This window comes from Scleropages formosus, chromosome 16, assembly GCF_900964775.1.
Source record: "Scleropages formosus chromosome 16, fSclFor1.1, whole genome shotgun sequence".
In the NCBI taxonomy this organism is placed as follows: domain Eukaryota; kingdom Metazoa; phylum Chordata; class Actinopteri; order Osteoglossiformes; family Osteoglossidae; genus Scleropages; species Scleropages formosus.
Genome location: NC_041821.1, coordinates 7983351 through 8006669, shown reverse-complemented (window position 1 = coordinate 8006669; position 23319 = coordinate 7983351). Strand labels below are relative to the sequence as shown.

Here is a 23319-nt window from a genome sequence, read left to right as displayed (position 1 = left end):
TTTTCCTTTTGCGGAGAGGTTCCCCCCCCCCTCCTTCGACCCCCCCGCTCGAACTGCGCCTCCTCGCGCTCACGAAGCCGCCGATCGGAGCACCGATGCGCCGCAAATAAGGCGAAGAAAGTGGAGTTCGCCCGAACACCGAAGTCCCGCACCATTCCGCTCGAATAAAAAGTCAAGTTTCTGCCGGAGCTCGCGCTAATAAAGCCTGGGCGCGCGCCATGCGCATTTACGCGTGTTGCTTCGCCGCGGGTGTCGGGCATATGTTTTAACTTTTCAACAAACAGAAATAAAAAAAAATAAAAATAATAATAATAAAAAAAAAAACAGAAGTCAGCGGGAGCTTCCTGTGCTTTTTTTTTTTTCCGAGCACATCTGAGTTTTGAGGACTTGAGCCGTGCCGTCCCGCAACCAGCATGATGATGTGAGATCTGCGGATGCGCGCGAAGAAGAGGAGAGGAGAGGACTTCGTTCGGGACGCGATTATGCGGATACCGCTCGCGCTGTGTCCCCTCCGCCAGGACCCGTTTCGCGCAACGTAGTGGTTCGAGAGCACCGTAATCCAAATGATCCTCTCATTATTGTTCCTCATTGCGTCCACTGCCCAGCAGCATCATCATCATGGCGCCACAGGAGCCGAGTCCACCGTCAGCAACAAGTTCCCTCACGCAACAAGTGAGACACATCTCAACGGTGAGTTTGCTGGGGGTCCCTCTCTCTCTGGAACTTAGGTGTCGGCGCGTAAAAATGTGCGTCTCCATTGCGGTTCCATTGCGATGATGAGCTTTCGTTTCGCGCAAACTGCGCAGACCTGCATGCGAAGCGGAGCGCATTTTTTTACTTTAAACTGCTGTACAAGTTTGGCAGAGGCATAAAGACTCGAGCTGCCCTGACTCGGTGTCCCACAGGAGGAGCTTTGGCTGCGACCGCGAAAGGGCTCCTTTTCCCGCAGAGCGCACGGCACAGCCGCAGGCAGGGTGTGTGTAATTCACTTACCTCCTGTGATTCACATTAGCTTAGGATCCCCAAGAATTGTTAATTTGAAAGTAATTGAATCAGTGTTCCTTCACTCGAGAATCTTACCCATTATCACATTTCGGCTCCACAGTTTGCTGTGGATCTCTCTCTCTGTGTGGGCTTCACATTTACTGTCTTGGGTGTCTTCATCTCACTTATGATTAACTTAAATTTCTCGTGACGGTTATTGATTCCATATGCAGACCTGTAATGTGCTGATGGTGTAATAAAACCCCTTAACATTACTTCATCACACTGAATATTTAAGTTCACCTACAGTCCCAACTGTGTACAGTTGCAGATGTGTAGCCAGTGTTATTCTACTCAACTGTACCATGGTATCGATATATTGCTTATTGTCACTTATAAACTAAGTCACACAGTTTTTTCTTTCTCTTGTCATCTTTCAAGCATGGCTTGTTTCACAAGTAATTTTTTTTTACATTTATTGCATCAGAATTTATCCACTTTCCTCAGTCATTTTAAACTTGCCCCCCCTTGCTATTAAGCCCATGGTGCCCATTTGCCTTTGGGCTTCAGCTGCTTGGCAGCAATGAAAGATTCAATATGAAATCAAGTCCTGAAACCACTTTTGTTCCGCTGCTGAAGAGAGCATTGTCGATGCATGCTGTGACTGAAAGTGTTGGCAGGGATCACGTGTGTAGTTTCAAGATTGGCCATCAAAAGATCTGCTCCTTGATCACCGCCTCATCAGATTTAGGAGACCCATATTGCAAAGGTCTGTTCAAAAGATCCCGAAGAGTAGTTACTCCTCCGCTCCTAGTTACTCCTCTAGCCCAGAATGTGACCTTTGATACTTGCAGGTCATTTTTCAGTATTTTCTTTGTGCTTCACTGATATCAGATGCCTGGTGACCAGCCACTACTGATCCGTGCCAAATTAAAGAGCCGGTTGCACACCCAGAAGTCATGCAAGTGATCTCTTGTCAAACAATCTTCATTGACGTGGAGACACATGCGATGACCACCACTGCTGCAGAAAGACACTCTGCCGTCTGCAGGGTAAACTTATTAACAGACGTTCGAGTTAAACTTTCCCCTGCAACACCATGTCCTCAGATCACCCAGTCGGCGCTGTTTGGTATGTTCATTAAAAAGTCATCTCTCTGTCACTTTATGAGATCAAGGCACTGGCCCACACCAGTTATGAAACCTGGACATTTTTGTGCGTCTGGACGTTATATCCATTAAACCGAGGGATATTCTTGCAAAGGGCCGCGTCCACTGTTTCGAAAATTTGGATTTGTGCCTGAAAGCGTAATTAAATTCAGCAAAGAGCAGTTATTACATTTCCAGTTCTTGTAGAAATGGAAACTGCTTTGATAATATCTTGATTGACAGCAACGGAAACTATTCCAGAACGGTTGTTGTTTTTACAGCAAAATCTCAGAACAGGGTTATTTAAAGCAATAACGAATCTTAAAATGTTCTTTTTCTTCCCAAAACATTGTGCTGTGTTCTTATTTTCCCTTCATGGTAAAGTAAAGAGCAATCGGTCAAGCGGTTCACGTCGTAAAGATGGTGAGAAAAATCATTTGACAAGAGTGACCATTTTTTTTATTTTATGCTTTTAGAGTAAAATAAATGTCTCCCTTTCCTCTTTTCCAACAAAGGGCCCGAGCAGCGTAAAGGCTCAGCGGCTGAAAACCATTACTCAAACATGACATCAGCCCTGCTGTCAGTGTGTATGAAAGTGTGTATGGAAGCCCACCCACTGCTGGGTGTCACTGCATATATGAGGCCACGTTTAACAGCCAGCTGTAGACACCCTCTAAGAAACAGATCGGTCCTTTTGTGTCTCCTGTCACCGTGTAAAGGGAAGGAAGTAAATATGTCAACTGTTCCCACGTCGCAGCAATGATTACAGACCAGTTGTCCCACAGATTTAGATTGAAAGATTAACAGAACATACATCCTTTTTAAAAGCGGCGGAAATAACTTGTCATAACTAGTGCTTCACGCATCTTCTGCGTCCACTTGTTTTTCCAGCTGTGACAGCACGTCTCTGTAATTATATTGCAAAATGTTTCCTTCCAAAACGTTTTATGACTCTGTCTAATGATGAAAAGGTTGATGCAAGAACAGGAGCTGATGCTCTTTCTGGTACTCTTTTGCTTGTCCTCTTCGAACACTGGTGAGAATGAACTACAACTGACTGATCTGTTTTTTTTTTTTTGTTTTTCTGTCAGGTAATATTAAGAAACAGCAGCTCTTCTATTTAGACAACAAAGACAGGAGATGCTGTGTAAACGAGGGATTTAAAAGAGGAGTACATGAACTCAGCTTATCCCATCCCATCTGTAGCACACATTATAAAGCCAGTTGAGCATGTCTCCTGTGGATAAGTTTCTAGATAGTTCTTAACGTTGTCTCGATGGTCTGCAAATATTCATGCTTCTCTAACTCTCATGGTCTGGCAATTTCCCACAGATGAAACTTTTCTGTATTGCATGATACATAACGGTTAACGTGGTTAAAGTCAAGCAACGGCAGTATATTCTGAGGTGAAGCCAGGCCAACAAGCAAGTAAAACTATAATATTCGCTCATTGGCCGTTATGGAATTATGTGTATATAAATCATTCATCCTTTCATTCATCCTTTTGTAATGGTCAATATTTCTGTTATGTTTGTGTCACTTCATGTAATCAAGTCCTATGCATGCAACACTGAAGTGTACATTTAAGCCCAATTCTGCTTTTTTTGACATTTTTAATGTGAAAAAAATACTGTAGGTTGTTTCAGTTGAATTCTGATACACATAGATGGCATTAATTGCTCACTTTCTGTTAAAAAATTCTCTTGTAAGATTGTTGGGTTTGAACTGAACTATCGAGTCTGCGTGCTTCAGTCACTTGTGGGGTGGCTGTAAATTTTGTGGACCGGCAGGAGGTTTAGAAAGAGAATGTGTTTTGAAATGACCGAGAAATGACATTCAAATGAGCCAAGGTTCCAGCTTTTTTAATCACAGGGTCTACTGAGCAGTGAGAGCACTGAGAGCAGTTTTGTTGGAGCATTAAGCTCCAAGGGGACGCTGAAGTTCTCCTCTTCTGCCCGCAGTGAACACAGTGTAATACACTTGGCATGCAAGGAAGTCACTTCCCCCCGCCTGGTGTTTGTCATCTGAGGGGGTGTCGGGGAGGGTTTACACATGGGACCAGCTTCTCCTGTAAATTGGTTGGGGTGGACATCCAGTTCTGCACATGAGCCATGTCTCAGGGCCTTGCTGTTGCAGCCTTCTGCTAAGAGTGAGGTCCCGTTCCGCATGAGTCCCGCTACGGGCCTTTTGTCCTAGATCAATGAAGGTGGAAGGGCCATTCCCAGCTTCAGCTAATGGCTTTAAAACAACATTCACCTTTTACGCTCCCAACCATTCCTGCTCCAGGGATTGTGTGTTTTACAGGCTTCCTACAGGCAACGATCTTAAACTGTACAACTGCTCAAACAGCGGAAACCAAATCAAAAGGTTTCACTGCACTTTGCTGATCATATCTTACGGTGCTCTTCACTTTAAGCATTTCGGCGCAGGCAACCAAACCCTTGTTTGAAAGTCATGTTAAATATTTGTCTTTTTAACACCGCAGAAGAGGAAATGCAGGTACGGCCACTATGCTGGTGTTCTCCCTCTCTCTCGCTCTCTCTCTCGTGCATCGTGCCCACACAGAATTTCTCTCTCAATTCACCATCTTGTTCAACACAATCCCTGAACTAATGTTTGGGTGTTCAAAAAAAAAGAAAAAAAAAATGACCACCAGCAGTGACTTACTGACTAATGGTCTCCACAGTTGTAGTTCTTCCCCCAAATATTAGGGTTACTGATTTTTTCTGCATCACATCACTGGAAATGAGAGCTGCTTGCCAGCAGTTGTATATACTTTAATTTGAAGACATGGTGGTCTGCAGGCACGGTGGGTTTCGTCTTACTGAAATCCAAACAGTTTCACATTACCGCCGTTTTAATTTACTAAAAGGCGATGCGGTATTCTGCGCAAACCTATTACTACACACACGACAATATATAACATTCAAATTTGGATTCGACCAGTGTTGCCTCAACATTCCTTCATCCATCTGGCTCTGAGATGCTGAGCGCTGAACGACCGATTCCTTGCTCGTTGCGAGGAGGTAAACAGGTGTTATTGATAATCGAAATATGTGTGAGTCGTTCTCATATAATTTTCCTTTTCCATTTACTAACACGGGCGTAAACGTCTGGAGAGATCAAAATAGACTGTAATTCCACAGCTGTTCCTGCCCTGTCATTTGTGCAGAGTCTCCTGTGAACAGGTCATCTGCGGCGCACACATCAAATGTACCACTGGGCTGCAATGTGGGCGAACCGCTTTCAGTGAAACAAGTCTTGCATCACATGAAATGTTATTATGCTTCATGGTTTTTAATATAAGAGTGCCACCTAAAAAAAAGGAGCTGCTAGCAGAGAAACAAGTGGGCACGACGCAATGAATGAGAATGCGCTGGAGGGGTGGGCAGAGGTTTTTTTCTCCCTCGATTTTCGGTTGGGAGTTTTTGTTCCTTTCCTCCGTGGCCACTAGGCAAACTTACAGCTTCCATAGCTTTATAAACGAATTATATTCTGATAGTCAGTAGTCAGCTGCCTTCTTTGTTTCTTTATCTGATCTATTTGTTTTTATTGCCTTATGCCTGTGTTAAACTTAAAGCGCTGTGTCACTGCGTGAGAAGAGCGCGCTATGAAAATACATTGAATTGAACTGAACACAAGGCTTACTGAGGCCTTATTGTTGATTCCCTCTAATGATTGTTTAAACTGTAATAAAGCAGCTCTAAAGAGCACAGATTCCTCTCCATGCTGTACCGTATTGTATTTGACTGCGGACCGTGACTGGACTCATTGCACCTGATTGATGCCTTGACTGTGGAACTGCCAAAACTGCAGAAGCACAGTTCATAACAACAAATTTCCCTAATAGATGTGCATGTGCAATTAATGTAGAATGTATCAAAGAGAGGCAAAGACAGATTTATGCTGGAAATCTTACAAATAATGAAGCGGCGAACAATACTTTTAATTTACAGCCCTCGACTTTGAAAGCGATCTAATGTTGGATAATTTGGCATGAGCAGGGTAAAAAAAAAAAAATCCCACTGTGGGAGGAGAACAGGAGATGAAATCGTTAAGAGGCTGGACTTGCGATCAAAAGGGTGCAGGTTTTTCTGTCTGTCGTACCCTCGGGAAAGGTACGTAACCTGAATCGGTTTGTAGTACTCAGCTACGTTCATGTTTAGAATTGCATGAATACAAGTGTCTGGTGCGCAACTGAATCACTGGATCTTTTCAGCCATTATTCCAGAGCCCCAGAATTTCTCCCGTGTCTATTAGGAAATAGGGGTGCAAGGCCTTGTACCGTGATCACCGTGGTACTGGTCCTTACTATAACGTTCGGGGTGCACCGGTGCGAGAGGAGCGTTTCAAAGCCCACAAACGCACGCAAACCGAAATGGCAGCGTGATCTGTTCTGCAGCCAGATGAAAACATCAATAATGCAGGAGGGACGTTTTATAAGAGGCTCACGGAGCTTCTAATGTACCTGCCAAGGATCTGTCAAAATGTGGAACTTCCCAGGATAAAAAAAAAAAAAAACAATAGCGCACAAAAGAGACTCAGGCGTAACACCTGATTAACATTACTTGTTGGAATAATAGCGTCTCATTTGGACTCCTGTCGGCCAATGCTAACATTGGCCCTTGCGGTACAAGATATGTTTTGTCTTGATCTGTCTGGAGCGCATTGCTTTTCTGCCTCAAGTCATGATTTCCCTTCATGCCTGTCCTCCTGAGCTGAGCAATAACCGCATTTACCCACTTTTTTTTTTTTTTTTTTTATTGTTGCCTCTCGTTCCGAGTAGCACGCACTTCGGGGAGAGCAGGTAAAAGGCGTAAAGAAAGGTCACGCCAAACAATAATCTCCATTGTTATCTGACATATCTGATACGTCATCTTAAATTAATAGAGAGGCTGAAATAATAAACATTAATAAAAATATGCAGCACGATCGACATAACACAGGAGAATCGCATCTGAGCCCCTGTTTGACTGGAGTGCTGCCATTGGATTTATGTAAACCGATGTTTTATCTCCAGCCGTGTTTTTAAAAATGTGAAACAATAGACTAGGTGCTCTAATAATACCTTAGGGCTTAACACAGATATGGTCTCTTTTTGTGGGGGTCAGAAAGTCAGAGAAATTCCATTAGACTTAGAACTTTGGCTGGGAGCGCGGTGCAGCTGACAAGCTGACCTTGGATTGTGTCGGAGGAGGGCACACCTACATTCCCCGCCAGATTTCATCACCCCTTGTCAGTGAAACGTCTTTGAGCGGCCCGCGCCTTATCTTCACACAAGCATCTGCACTTATTAGCAGCCTTCTACCAAGGGCCTGCACGGGTTTTAAAAAGTCCGTGAAAACGTTTAAAAACAAGAGTGTCACTGCTCGGCGTCTTTGCCCTCTTAAACCGTCCTCCGTGGTGGACGTGTGCCCCGTTGTGGCTGCGCCTTCCTGCAGGCGCTATAATGTAATGCATTTCCTACCCTGGAACATACACCTTTGCACGTCTGCATTTTTTCACCGGTCTGTTAGTTTAGTGTCAGACAAAAATGTTTTCAGAGAGGTGACTTCTGCTCGAGCTACCCAGCTAAATATGAGGTTGACTCAAGTTACTACTTGATCTATGACATAACTTGAGGGATCACCTATTGTAACCCTTTGCCTTTGAGTTGCATTATGTATTACTATGTATTTGCATCTTCTTAGCATTTCAATTCTATTTCTACATTGTTGCAACCCAGTACTCTTCTGTTGCCTATAAATAAACAAATAAATACATTATATTAGTCATGAAACAAACCATCAAACAGACAAACATAGATAGATATATAGATAGATAGACAGACAGACACTGGTGCCTTGCAGTTGAAGGACCGGGGTCCTCAGATCCCACTCCTGCTTCAGTAGCCATGATCAAGGTGCTTACCCTGAACTGATATAGTAACAATACCCTGCTGTATAAATAGGTAAATCATTGTAATTAGCAGTAGACTAAGGTGTCGGCAAAATTATGGTAATTAAATGAATTGCAGATGTGTCCTCAATGTGGGTACAGCTGTCTTCCAAATTTCCAGGTGTAATGATCTGCTGAGGTTGACAGAGCGCAGTGAAGGTGCAGTACTGCAGATACCTGGGACATGAGATTTAAGGTACAAATAGGTATCTCACACACACACACACACACACACACACACACACACACACACACACACACACACACACACACACACACACACACACACACACACACACACACACACACACACACACACACACCCTCTGTTTCCCATCTCTCAGTTGTGCATTCTGACCAGAGCCCAAATCTGATAAAACTCTACAGCCACTACATTTAGATTTGTTTTCCTCTTATTCAAATCAGATGTTTAAACATGGCAAGGGGGGCGCGGTGGCGCAGTGGGTTGGACCGGGTCCTGCTCTCCAGTGGGTCTGGGGTTCGAGTCCCGCTTGGGGTGCCTTGTGACGGACTGGCGTCCCGTCCTGGGTGTGTCCCCTCCCCCTCCGGCCTTACGCCCTGTGTTACCGGGTAGGCTCCGGTTCCCCGTGACCCCGTATGGGACAAGCGGTTCTGAAAATGTGTGTGTGTGTGTGTGTGTGTGTTTAAACATGACTGCATTTAACATAATCTAGTGTGTATAACCATAATCTTTCCTAGCCATACAGTAGCACTTTTTACTCAGTGGCTGCACGTTCGGGAGGTACTGTATGATTTTGTCATGTGTAATAACTTTTAAAAAAAAAATATTATAACTCCATGCTGCCTTTTTATTCTATTTGTTTCCTCTGTGTCTTACTTCCAAGTGATTAACAATTTTCTACTTATGGTAATGAAATTATTAAAATACAAATAATATAATACTGAGTCAGTTCAAATAAGATAATGGCTCAATAATGTGGATTAACTTTAATCTGAAGCATTTTTATTCCATACTGAAAAAGTCATTGTCAATTTTGTTTCAGAATTTGATGCCACACAAAATGTGTTGAATTTGTTCTCTCGTGTTCCTGAAGACCACATTTAGTTTGTTGTACAGTTTTTCACATTTTTGAAAATATGCCCAAGGAATGGGAAAAATGCACACTCAGTTCCACATCCCAGTCATTCGAGGGCCATGTTGGTGCTGCTGGCTCAACATTAACGCTCACTGCTTACGCTCTCATTTGATTTAGTAGCGCAAGCCAGTTCTGTGGGAAGTAACCTAATCTCAATGTTTTGAAAAGTCATTGAAGGCATAAGTCTCAAATTCTCCCAAAACACAAATAAGGATTAATGCCCCTTGCTGCAAGTGCGCTCTTTTTCTCAGAGTAGTCCTCGTAGAGACCCCCAAGAAGGCACTTTGGCCTAAGGAGGCGCTTGTGTGTTTAACTAATTATATTTCCTATAATTACATTTCCTATATAGAAAAAAAAGAGAAATATTCTTACAGGTACAGCAATGTGGTTAAGGACTTAATGTTGAAGTTGCCACTTTGAGCCCCATTCCCTGCTGCTCTATTTCCGTTGACAAACACACTTACCCTAAATTGCTACAGTTAAAAATACCCAACAGTATAAACTCGTCAAATCTGCTAAATTGTAAGATAAGCAAATAATTAATTATGTGGTGACTCGTACATTGCATGAATTGCTGAGGCGAGAAATATGTTTCTTTATTCCCCCACATGTAAGCCATTTTGGGAAAAAAAAAGGTAGAATACATTAGAACTACTATCCATTTATGCTGAAAAATTGATTTATAGATGACAAGAGTTGCTTATGCTGACCGTGCTGATCAAAGAACGCCGTCGTTCAAGATTTGGAAGGAAGGGCCTCTTTCTACGGGTGGCTGGCTGCTGGGCACCACCTTGGCAAAGCTGGAGGGTGGCAGCTGGTTGAGCTCAGCGCTCTGAGTGGTACGGCAGCGGACAGACCCTGCTGGCAGGCCTAGCTTGGTTACCCGAACGCCACGGCCCGCTCCCCTCCCCAGACCTGCGGTCTTCCCACGCCCGCCGTCTCCAAGTACAAGAGCCAACATGAAACAGAGACCCTGCCAGATAGTGGGATTTAACTAAGGAGGCTAATTTGTCTTGGGCTTTCATTTACTGGACTTTTCTCAAGTTTTGGAGCAAGTTTGGGTGGTGCTGCAAGGTTTTCACGTGTCTAATCATCAGATCATTTCTGGATGGGCAAAAAAAGACTGTTTTGCTTTGACTTTTCTTTTGCCCTTCTCTGCTGACTATCAGCGCATCTCTTTGCTCCTACAAATCACAAATTAAACCCACGGTCTTGCACCGTGAATTAAGCATTTGAAATGGACAGACATTGCCGAGGGAATTTTTTTGATATTATCAGCATAGGAGTAACTCATGGTTCTGCTCTCTCTAATGTTGAAACCAGCAATCTGGAGTCACCTTGCAAACATGTGGTTAATGGCAAATTACAGAGCCGCATCCATCCTCTGCACTGATTCCCTTTTCCATCAGCTGGTAGTGCAGTTTCAGCTGGTAGAGTAGGTGTGAGCGCTGCTGCTATCCATTCAAGGGATATAGGTTGGAATCCCACCTCCTACCGGAGGGAAACTTTATCAAGATTTTCAAAATTCCCACCTCTATAAATGAATTATTTGATATAACTCACATTGCAAAAAAGTGCCAGCTAAATAAATCAATAGAAAGGTTTATCCTCCATTAAAGTTGAAACTATAAGAGTTGTGCATTGAGAGCAAAACCAAAGCTCAGGGTAGGATTTGCACCCTTTGTTCAGTTGCCGCTGTTGGTGTGCATCTTCCCTGTTGCCCCCTGAAGATTAAAGGTTGTCTCCTGCAGTCGCCCAGGGGGATGTTTATGTTCCACACTATTTCACATATATGTCTCCCCCCCCAACCCTTACCCCCCATCCACTGTGGACATGCCATGCCTCCCTACTCACACCAGGGTGTGTGCTGACATCCCAAAAGAAAGCGTCTCATCGTCCATACATGTCCGCATTTACATATCAAAGGTGTTGAAGCCAAGACATATGGCATAAATGCAGCGTCCTTCTTGTGCGTTAACCAAATCTTTACCGATCTGACAATAGTTAAAATGATTTAATTGCTTCTGGGTTTGTGTCATATTTTATTCCAATCCAATTTTACTTCTTGTCGTAAATGACGGACACTTGCATGTCTGATGGGGTCATTGTATTCCGGATTGCTCTAAAAATGCTCGTTAGCTTTGTCGAATACGTATTCCGGCCCAAGTTTCCCTGGAAACAAGCGGCAGGGAGGCTGTTAAGTCATTTCCTAATAAATCACACGGAGGAGTGAAGGTACACTTTATTACAAGCCTCAATTTAAAAACACTGGGAAATTGGTATTGCACTTAAGAACCCAAATGCGCATCTAAGAGGCTTAATTATAATCATTCAGTATTTTCTATTTGTTTTAAGTACTTAAAAAATGATTAATCAGTTTATTGGGTATTTTTAATTTGCTATGCTCTCCCAGGGCTGATGCTGTGTCCTCCCATTACTTGTACCATTAACACACAGTCAGAGCAACACGGTTAGAGCGCGGTGCCGGGAGAGGAAATCCAACTCAGCGAGAGATACAATGAACAATACGGCACACTGGAATCGAGCAGATTAAATGTCTCAATGAACTGGCTTTTATGTGCGATTTCTTTAATTAATTTATATCAAGGCAATGTGTGATACCCACTCCTAAATGCACTCAGAGGTTTTATTACGCTCCTAAGGTTACTAGATCGGTTTCAAAACCTTTTGTGTTTTACGCGACATGTAAACCGCAACACACGTATCAGCCGAACGCCCCTCTCAACATAATGCTTGTTTATGTAGCACAGTAGAACTAGTGGTTTAGATTTAAAATAAAAATAAAAACTCCCACAATGAGCCCTCTGGAGAGATGAGAGGGAGAGCTGCTGAACTGAAGTGCTGTGCTGCGTGATGTGCCCTGTGGTTCGGGATTGATTAATTTATGGAAATTGCGTGGTTTGTTTCCTTTTTCTCATAATTACATTAGAAGATTTGTGTGTGCTTAACATCCCATCAGGCTGCTTTCATCTGGAGAAGCAGTCCTCATTTCCCTTATAATGAATCGTAGGTACAGAAATGCGATGAACTGTTTGGTGGTGAATAGGGGGGCGCAGTGGCGTGGTGGGTTGAACCGGGTCCTGCTCTCCAGTGGGTCTGGGGTTCGAGTCCCGCTTGGGGTGCCTTGTGACGGACTGGCGTCCTGTCCTGGGTATGTCCCCTCCCCCTCCGGCCTTACGCCCTGTGTTACCGGGTAGGCTCCGGTCCCCCGCGACCCTGTCTGGGACAAGCGGTTCTGAAAATGTGTGTCTGTGTGTTTGGTGGTGCGCGAAACAGTGTTTCTGTGGTGAATGTAGCCATTGCAGCCGTTACCTGGAAAACACTTGAGAACATTTTGTTTCTGTGAATTTTGCGGTTTCTGGCTGAAGGCGAGCGTTTCCACATGCGTAGCCTTTACATGCAAACATGAAAGCGTCGCTTCGCCGTACACCTCAGAAATTAAGACAGATTAAGGTATCTGTTTTCACGGCCTTTCTCTGGCAGCCTTTAATTTTTTTCCGATGGCTTGCTTCCTGTTTGGACTCATTGTTTCAGGCAGGAGCGGGATGCTAGGCCACAACAAAGTTGGCCTTGCAGTATGTCACTCAGTGATGAAATTGAATCCCTGGATTTTGGGAACCTGGAACCTTAATCGCTCTTAATGGCAGCACCTTGCCCTGCTTTTACAAACCGCCTGCCAGCTTGGCAGGGCCGGATAACACTGTAATTTAGTCCTCGGTTCCAGCTGCCACTTATTAACAGATGTGGCTACAAAGGCCATACAACCATATCTCCTTCAGGACGGCACCGCTGTCGGGATAGCGTCGCCACGCTTATTTACATTGATTTATTTAGCAGATGCTTTTCTCCAAAGCGACTTCCAATGAACTCTATGTAGTGTTATGAGCCCACACACCTTATTCACCGCGGTGACTTACACTGCTAGATACACTACTTACACTGGGTCACTCATCCATACATCAGTGGAACACACACTTTCTGTGTCATTCACACACTATGGGGAACCTGAACAGCATATCTTTGGACTGTGGGAGGAAACCAGAGCACCCAGAAGAAGCCCACTTAGACACGGAGAGAACGTGCAAACTCCACACAGACTGAGCAGGGATCGAACCCACGTTCTCTCGCACCACCCAGGTGCCGTGAGACAGCTCATGGTCACCTGCTGACACACTCAACCCTTCAGCTTCTTCACTCATCCATAGCTGAATAGCTTTACTGATGTGCAAAAATATATGTAAGACAGTAGTGGGAGGACAGTGGCTGTTCTATATCAACATTATGACTTACAAAGAAGAACGAGTCCTCTAGAGCCTTAAAAGCCATCTATGCATTTGGACAAAGGTCACTAAATTATGCCTGCTTTCAGCAACTGTGTTACCAGGGTATTTATTTGAAGGCAGATATGTTATATCCTCCCAGTAAAATGTAGGAATGAGCTTCAAAGAGGATGAGAAGTCAACGGGATCATATTCCCGCACTTGAACGTTTCGAGCGAAAGCCAAGGAAGTTTGTCAAAAGGCAGCTTGCGAGACATGAGCGCGGCCGACACCGAGAGGCCGGTGTCAGCAATAATTAGAGGTTTTCCGGAATTGTTGTTGGACCACCGCCATGTGTAACACGAACAAGTCTGTGGCTCGAGATTAGCCGGGGCAGGACGGAGCACGTCGACGGGAGGCGAGCGAGGTCCCGTCCGCTCATGAGCCTTGTCTGTCAGACATATCGCTGAAAAGTCCCGGCAGCCGCGCTCACGGTCTCTTTGTAAAGGTTCATTTTCAAGGTTTAAAGGTTTATTTGCCGTTGTGACGCAGTGAGGAATAGCGGGGGATAGCTACTCGTTTTGTCCGCAGCATTTGTCAAAGGACAAAAGGTATAAAATAAATTAACATAAATGCGAAAAGCTGTAAACCTTTCAACTGTGGAAAATGTGTTCCAGTGGTTGCATGTTTGTTCAAAAAGCTGAATCGATACTCTGCAGCATTTTAAAATGAACGGTCAAACGAACGAACGAACAAACGATCGAACGAACGAACGAATGAACAAACGGAGTTTATTAATCTCAAAGAGAAATTCAACATCAGTACTAAAAGTATTAAGGTTTCAACTTTGTTTTACTGCCCTTGTATATATTTAAACATCTTGCTGTACAGAACCCCTGCCAGTTGGTCACTGAGGCTGTCTGACTGCAAACATTTGATCCTTTTTTCAAGGGGGTGTTAAAAGATATAGTGTCTCCTTCACTGATGCTTTGATAGGAATTGGAGAGTCATTTCCCAAATAAAACCCAATTATCCTCCCTTTCCCTCCAGATGGTATCCCTCCTGGTGTGGTTCCACTCCACACACCTTAAATCCTCACTGTGACCTATGACCCCTTGCCCCAGCAGAATATAAGGGATTTAAGGGCCCGTGAACGTTAGGAACTCTGCATTGCCGGTGAGCGATCAGCTACGGCCTGAACACGCTCATGAACGTGTTCGACACATGCCTCATGTGGGAGCTGTATAAGAGGACGGAGGCCACATGTGCAGGGAATACATATGAGAATATGATAGATTAGGGTAGGATCAAAGGCATAATGTTGACTGCGTTTATCCACACTTGTGTTGCTGCTGTTCTCAAAGTGGGAGTCATTTGAATTCATCAGAAAAAATTGGCTGGATTTCTGTTATGGCCTTGCTGATATGCCTGACGGAAAGCATGCTGACTGCGAGCCATATGTCCAACAGATTCACATTCATCATGGGAGGGAAAAGCCCTCGTGAAGATCCATTTTAAGTTTGTATATCATTTTGATGTAAAAATCCGTGTTTGCTTTTTTTTTTTTTCTTTTCTAAAAACAACAGAATTATGTCACATAAGAATTTTCAACATTTTCAGTAAATTTTTGGTTAAATGACGATGCTTAACGTCACGTTTCCGTAGTCTGGGGACATATTCTGTGTGCATAAAGCAATGTTGATAAATTAAGTGTATTATTTTGTGTGTCTTTCAGTTTAAATAAAATGTAAATGTTTGCATTGACAGTAAGCAGAAATAATATCCCTTTATGAAATACAACATTTTTGTGTTCGTAATCGATAAAATTGCTTTGACAACAAAGATCGCAAAGTGATTCATTTACTTTAGATTTTCATCCTCTAATAAAAGCTTCTGTCAGTTTTACCAGAGTATTGTACATATGGCACAATCACAAGCTTAATTGTGCAGAAACGTTACAAAAATATTATTCTATTTTAAAGAAGCAGAAGCATTTCATTGTATTTCCATTTAACCTGCGCCCGACATATGTCCTACGCAAAGTTAATATTTGACAATGGTGTCCAGCTGAACAAAGCACAACGGGGGTACAGTGCTGGCCTGGCGGCTCCGTGCTCCTTCTCCAGTTACATTTCCTCGAAAATTAGGTCAAGAAAAAGTCACGCTGGAGGCAATTAACCCAGTGCACCCGATGTGATCAGAACAGGACACTGGTTAACCTAGGAAAGGAGGGAATATTTTACTCACATTTTACACTGGGTGAAGAAGACAAAACAACTTTCACACACTGTATATAACTAGTAAATTCATTTCCATTTTGCTGTAAATAGTAGCGCGCATTTATCCACCCAGCTGCTGCATTCCTCCAAAGCAACTTACAGTGGTAAGCTACTTACTATGATTTACCCATTTATCCAGCTAGCTAGTTTTTACTGTATGAATTCAGAGTAAGTCAATGACAGCAGCCCTCACCACTCATCTCTTGACTGTGCCATTTTTCATTGGTATTTATTGCTTTAGTATTAACTAACTCATTAACCGTAAAACCATACTTAATCTGTTTACGAATGCCAGAGAACATACATTTCGTAAAATGACTTTGCGAATTGATGGCTAAAAAAAAAAATCAATCTGCTTCCTCCCCTGACGCGGCGCATGCATTTAATGGAACAAGTCCTACTGGCCCATTAATAGGCAATTTGTAACACTTTGCTTTGATCTTAATGTCTAAATAACTTCCCCCATGATAAACATTCCATGGTTTTTTGTTTCCTATATCTGCACCCACGGGGGGTTAAAAAGAAAAAAAAAAAGAGCTCTGTATAATTTCCTTAAGCATGCAGTTGGGAATGTTTTGACAATCACCCATTCAATTTATCATGATCTTCCCATTCTCCCTGACATTACATTTATGGGTGCTACAAAAACGCCTTTTGTTTAATAGCCTCGGTGTCGAAGAGGTCACTCCTCCTCCATGAAAACCATGTGTAATGTGAGCGCCCAACGTGGAATAGGCTCTCGTACGTTAACCAGAGCAATATTTCCCATACGAAGCAGTGCTTCTGCAGTGTAATGTGGAGTCAATCAAAACATGTGATTGCGATTATAGCCACCGTTCCTGTGGCAACGGGAGACGGGATGCTTGTGGGTTTTTTCTGACATCCGAAACCCACGAGCGGAGCGCTGACACAAACAGAGCCGTGAGAACGGGACATTGTTGTCAAAGCGCTGCTGCGGCACGCTGGAAGGAACCATCGAGGCCTTTCATTAAAAAACACATCAAAGGTGTCTTAGCCGAAGAAAGGAAAGTATTACCTGTTTATATAACTTATTCAATGCTTTAATTGTTCCTCTCGCAAACTGGGAGCGTGCTTTCAGTGCACAGCAATGGATTTCGCCCTCGAGGATTTGGTACTTGGATTAAAATTTCACGAAATGTCCGCTGACAACATGCAAAGGGCAGGAACCGTCTTGCCACCGATCATTTGCGGCGGCTTTTTGTCGGCGGGATGGGGGACGCGATTGGTAACAGGAGGGATGAGTTGAAATTGAGGTGTGTTCTGGAGCGACTGCCAAGGGCCACCTATTTAGTTTGGGCCCAGTCCGTTAACAGGGATTAAGACCACAAATAAACTTCCACAATTCCCTACCGAAGGCAACGCTTTAGGGTTGTGCCGCGGCGCTTTCTGATTTTCACTTGAGCTGCCCAGTAAAAATCTTATATTCTGTGAGCGCCGTGCTGGCTCTTACAGATGATTAAATGTGATCAGACACGACAACAGAGTTCTTCAGATGTTCATACACTTAGAGAAAGCCATTTCCCAGATTCCCGGAGAACCCAAGGGATCACAGTGGAGAGGAGACCTGACAAAAATCATAGTTTGACTTGAAGCCGAAGCTCACGTAAAGAAAATCAAAGATAGCCAAAACTCATCACCAAGAATGCCATCCATGGAACCACCCAACTCACTTGACCTTCTCAGTCTTGTGTGCTATATGAAGATGTTGAGCTGTCCATGCTCTAATAATACTATTGATTTATTTTTTTGGGCTGGTACAATTGACATGGTTTTAGGGGCACAGAAACACTATGAATGATACTCACTGGTGTAATGCACAGGCTTGGTTGAGTGTTGGAGGACAAACCCCCCCCCAAATCACACTTAACAAACAAAATCACCAGTAATCCACCTTCATTAAAAACTGCACAGTAAACCGAGAGACAAATGGCTGTTTTACTACAAGAACCCCGTTCAAAGAGTTTCAAAACACACTTTGAAAGGGCAGTTGTGAAAAAATTTAATTTGTTATATTTCTTCTACATTGCAGCTGGACTGTTATACAAGTTTGTTGTTGGGTTTACCTGTCAGTGCAGAATAGAAAAATACATTTGCGCCATTCCTGAAGCATAAAAATTACAAGTTATTCATTGATATGTTTAAAATTAAGGATGTTTTTCTACATCTCTCTTTTAAACTGTTTTAAAAATGGTTCCAGTTGCTTCCTTCCTCTGTGTAATTAGTTGCCAGGTGTAATTAAACTCCCACCCTAAAGAAGGCACCATCTGATACGCCGAAGGGCCGTAAAGATGTTCACCCACCTGTTTAATCCATTAGATGCATCCTCTCTCCACATGACCCGGTACACTGATTGATTACCTCGGTCGTCAGAGGAGTGACACTCATTATCGCCCATCGGTGACCAAGTGACACCTCCCACCTAAGGAACCAGGCCCACGTTTCCGTTTTGTGTACGAAATTGAACTGTTCTTGCTTTTCTCAACACATGGAGTCATTTTCTTGACTCGTCAGGTGAGCTGCGTAAGAGGTGCAGTGAATTTTTGCGGGACCATGAGCAATATTCCAATATTCCTGTCATCTTCATGCAGGATTTTGTTTGAAACACAATGACTTACAGTATCTACGCAATCTTTATAAATATGTAAAGCTGTAACATAAAATGTTTGGCTTTTTTATAGATTCTGTAAAAATTCATCATGTGTATGTATAGATTAAAGCTGTCATTATTCTTTTTCAAGACTTTCCTATATGGAAAAAAGCTTTTTTTTTTTTTTAAGTGAAAAGCCACTTTTTATATAAGTGAAATATAATGTGTGAAATAATATTAAAAAACTAAGAGAAAAGTGTAAAATAATGAGGGAAAAAAAGCAAAAAGTAAAAAAATAAGTGAGCAGAAGTGAAAAAGCACTTTTTTCCAGAAATATGTGCTCTTTGCAGCAATCACATTTACAGCCTTCATTTTTGTGCTTCAGAAAGTAGTTTTATTTGTCTTTTCCTCTGTTTTAGTTGCCTTTTTCAGTGTTACAAGGTAGAGTAAAACTCGGTCATGCCAGCGGAGGGCACCTTATTTAGAAAACGTATGATCTCCTTGAAAAATACCATGAAGGCAGGTGCCACATGCAGGCCTTTTGCGCCAGATCTTGTGTGTGACTCGCTCTCCCGCTGTGCTCTCTTGGAAGGAGCGCGAGACCCCAAGCACGAGAAAGTGGTGCGAGTGTCGACGGACGGGACGGTGAAGAGCCCGGATTTCCCTCACACCTACCCCCGCAACAAAGCGCTCGTCTGGAGGCTCATCGCGGCAAGTGAGAACACGCAGATACGATTAACGTTCGACGAGAGATTCGGGCTCGAGGAGCCCGAGGACGGAATATGCAAGTAAGCACAATTTCGGTGAACGCACACCTCGACCGCAGTGCTGAGAACGCAGTGCGAACCCTACGCTGCCACGCTTTCACGTGCGCAAAGTCTCCTTTTGGACGTTGTCCCTGGGGATTTTGTCGGGAAGCTTGTAGGACTGACTATGCTACTATGCTATAGTATGACCACTCCATTCATGATAAAGCAGTGTCTCAAGGATTCTCCAAACAAAACAAGCCAGGAGGAAAACCAAAAATGCAGATGTGGGAGAAACTGAAAACATAAGCTGAAAAGTGTGTCTTTTCTTGAAACTCAAATCCATTATTAGCATCACTGAAAGTAAGTATGAATAGAAACAAACATACAGCAATACAAGAAACATAGAAGTGGGAAAAAAACATCTATGAATTATATAAGCATAATTATTATGTAAGAGATAACATAACAGTATAGATATACTATATATATGTATTATAATATTTTATTACAGTATATATATAATTATCCTGTTATTACTTGGAGGCTCCGGCCTCCTGAAAACACAGCGCACATCTGCAGCTCCGGCAGGCAGTCCAAGTCGACCTCCTCTCACCCTGCGTTTCACACTCGGGGAAAAGGGTCCTTCTACCGTAAAGCGAGACGCAGCTGTCAGCACCTCGGCTTCCTGTTCCTGGAGGGCCCTCTGACGGATGCATCATGCATCACAGTCTGGCACATCCGACGACTATCCACCCCCCTCCCCTCCTTGTAATTAAAGAGCGCTGTACCTGACCGGAATGGCGAGCGGTTGTGCTGAATGGGATCTCTGTAGTGTCTCCGGAGCGGCTCTCCTTCACGAAGGGCATGGCTGTGATGACATTGCCCATCTGGCCCATACTGCTGCCTCCAAGGCTCTGTTTGCCATTCCAGGGCAGGAGCATCACACACATATTAAACACCAAGACATTACAGCCTTGTCAAATATTCTGACCTTACAGGCTTCTCAGATGTTTCATCTTGGGAGCCATGATCAGTGTGTCAACTTTATATCAGTCAGGTAGTTTTTACTATGTTAATTCAGGCTGAGTACCTTCATCAGAGGTACTAGAGCAGGAGGTGGGATTTGAACCTGGGTCCTTCGAGAGGAGCTCCAGCTGCCATACCACCCGCTGCCCCAAAAGCCTTGTTGAATACTCTGACCTCTGAGCAGTGGGTCCTGCAAAAGAGGACTTTACACGGAGAGAGTGATCACCAGGGCAAGTGGCTAAATGCGTACAACCAGGCAGTGTCATTCCTTATCTTATGAACGGTGATATCCCTAAGTAGACGAATGAAGGTCAAAGCTGTAAAAGAGCCTGCCGCTGTAGGTGCTGTACTATATTCGCTTTGAAACTGAACCGTCAAAATATCACCAGCATTTTCTACATATCTTTCATTCCGAAGGGCTCCGTACAACGTGACAATCAAACACTGAACAGTTTTCCTTTTTCCTGCTGATGGATTAAAGAAGCAACCTCGTTTAATAAGCAAGCTATTAACGCTGTGCGATATTATAATAAGACTGAGGGAACTGCAGAAAATTCAATGTGTGCCATGCTGTTTGATTTCTTCAAATGCTACTTTCTGGCTATACAGTATGTTTTATGGAGTTAACTTCAAACATACAGCCAGAAATTGTCATTTAATATCAATTATATTTTAATTGTCTTTATAAGGGATCAATGCTAAATTTTGTATACTAGGCTAATTAAAATCATGTGCCCATTGATAGAGGTGAGCAGTTTCTCTTGGAGCAATTCAGGGTAAGTACCGTGTTCAAGGGTACAAGGGTAGGGGTTCAAACCCTACCATCTGCAAGGTGACTGGAATTGTTAACCTACAATGATGTACTCAACTACAGCACACCGTTAGACCATTAATTAATAAGTTTTCTCCCTCTGTTAAGAATTCATATGGATAAAATGTTACATGTGGCAGACATCATTTTTGATCATGATAGATTTGGCATTGTAGCCACGTGTTTACAAAACATACAACTGACTGTGAAATACATCAGTCAGCTTTCAGTTCCACTACAAGAGTCACAAAGACATATAGGTTAATCTCAGCAAAGGAGATCAACATGTTTTAATTAAAGTGAGATGAGAAGTAAAGCAGTGGGTTATTTCCATTCTATTCACTATTCTCCGTGAGAACAGGACATTTACCCATTTATACTGCTGGGTGATTTCTACTGGAATTTACGGTAAGTACCATGATCAAGGGTACTATGGCGGGAGGTGGGATACAGACCTTCAAGTTCAAGGCAACCGCATCAACCACCCCGCCACCTGTTGGCCCTTTTACTCTTGTGGTCTTTGTGAGAGGTTCAATAGAAACTTTAAGGCGTAAGGTTGAAGGTGACTTTCCGCATTGTTAATGTGTAATACTGCTTGGCTGAAGAAGCTCCTTGTTATGCACTTGATGTTTTTCTTCTTACACCTTCCACCAGGTATGACTTTGTGGAGATTGAAGAACCTGCCGAGGGCACTATTCTGGGTCGATGGTGTGGATCTCAAAGGCCAGGAAGGCAGGTGTCCAAGGGGAACCAGATTAGGATACGCTTTGTATCGGATCAGTATCTTCCCTCAAAGCCTGGATTCTGTATTCACTATTCCCTGGTGCCCCTGGTAAGCTGCATTTCTCAATAAACGTAAATCAAAATAGTGTTCATAACATGCTATTTACATATTGTGGTTTGCTGGCCTTGTCATAATTTTATTATGATTTAAAACTTCAAATCCTGGTATTTTCTCTTGTCCTGAGTCTTCTTTTCGTCAGATAATGCAGTTTCGTAAAGCACTGGCATACGTTTCAGGCCTTTTTAGTTCACAATTAGATTATGTCAACAGCACTGAGATGGGTTTTTAATATTCATTGCAGATCGTGAGTCATACAGCTTCAGTAAAAAACCTCTAGAAACAATCTGGGCCTCACCCCCACCCCCCCATCCCTTAGAAAAAAAAAGATGCCATTTGAATTAGTGCCCTGAGTGACTTCTCTGCTCGGACACAAAGAGAGGATTAAAGAGACTTTACTGGGGCCAAGCCTCGCACCCAGGCCCCATGCCATTGTACTGTCGGGCTCTTCGTCAGACCACACACGGAGAAGCCTGATCTATGGTCCCTGACACTTCCAAAAGCCAAGAGATAAAATGAACTTACAAAAAATCTGTCTTAGTCAGTTAGTAGTTACAATGCTGCACTGTAGACTCAACATTTCCCTTCGGTCGCCCATCGATTACCGGCACTCCGCTGTCTAACTCCTTGGGGCACCTGCCAAGTTAATATGAATACAGCCTTATTTTTTAAGGGGCATGTGATACTCATTCACATTTATTATCGATACTGAAAAGTCTGCTATATGCATGCAAAGTTTTGTTCTTATATACTCTAGATTATTCTTTTTAATGCTACACATTACTAGTAATCAAAAACTAGGAAATTTTATGAAGGGCAGATATGTTTTAAAGTTACATGCAGTTTAAAAACAATCCACACATCCATAAGTTCATTTAACAAATCAAGTGGATTATTGCCCAGGGCCTGAGATCAGAGTTGGAGACAGCATATCCTCTCAGTTTATATCCATTACCGCAGGAAAAACTCATGTAGCATGTAAGATATTTCAGTCATGCAAACTTTTTGTCTATGTTCATTCTTCAACTATACAGTGATTATATTAAAAGACCATATACTCAGCTGAAACCTCCAGTATGACCCTGTTACATAATGCTGCCAGATTTGTCATTTTTATGATTCAGTATGTGATTTCCATATATGATTTTTAAGGAAGCTTCTTTTTTTCCCAATCTGGTCTGTCCTGTACAAAACTGTTTTATTATTCCATTAAGAGGAAGGTCTACTTCCCTGCTCGGTTTAACACTTGCTAATCATACTTTCGGCATTATAATGCACTCATAAATATGTAAATGTATTCAGATTGCTCTGAGTGCTGGATTGAGCACATGTTTAATAAGTGGATGAGGGCAGATAATATATCAATATACCAATTACGTGCATGGAATGGATCCAGTATTTAAAAAAAAAAAAATCTTTTCCAGGCACTAAAAATTGGGGACTGTTACTCTCAGATTTTGTTTGCTTTTTTTCTCCTTCCCACAATGGTCATAGAGCAGCAGAGGGTGGTGCAGCAGTGTTGCACATGGGCTTATAAC

General features: G+C 43.0%; 1 protein-coding gene across 1 annotated transcript in view; it reads left to right on the top strand.

The window, feature by feature from the left end:
- Positions 1-315: 315 nt before the first annotated feature.
- The window catches only part of LOC108924448 (platelet-derived growth factor C-like), a 31330-nt gene continuing 8326 nt past the window's right edge, over positions 316-23319 (top strand). Inside the window, exons 1-3 of the mRNA XM_018735780.2 lie at positions 316-690; positions 18947-19142; positions 21595-21772. Of these exons, the coding sequence (XP_018591296.2) occupies positions 564-690; positions 18947-19142; positions 21595-21772 (501 nt within the window). The 5' untranslated portion in view covers positions 316-563. The remainder of the gene's footprint in view (positions 691-18946; positions 19143-21594; positions 21773-23319) is intronic.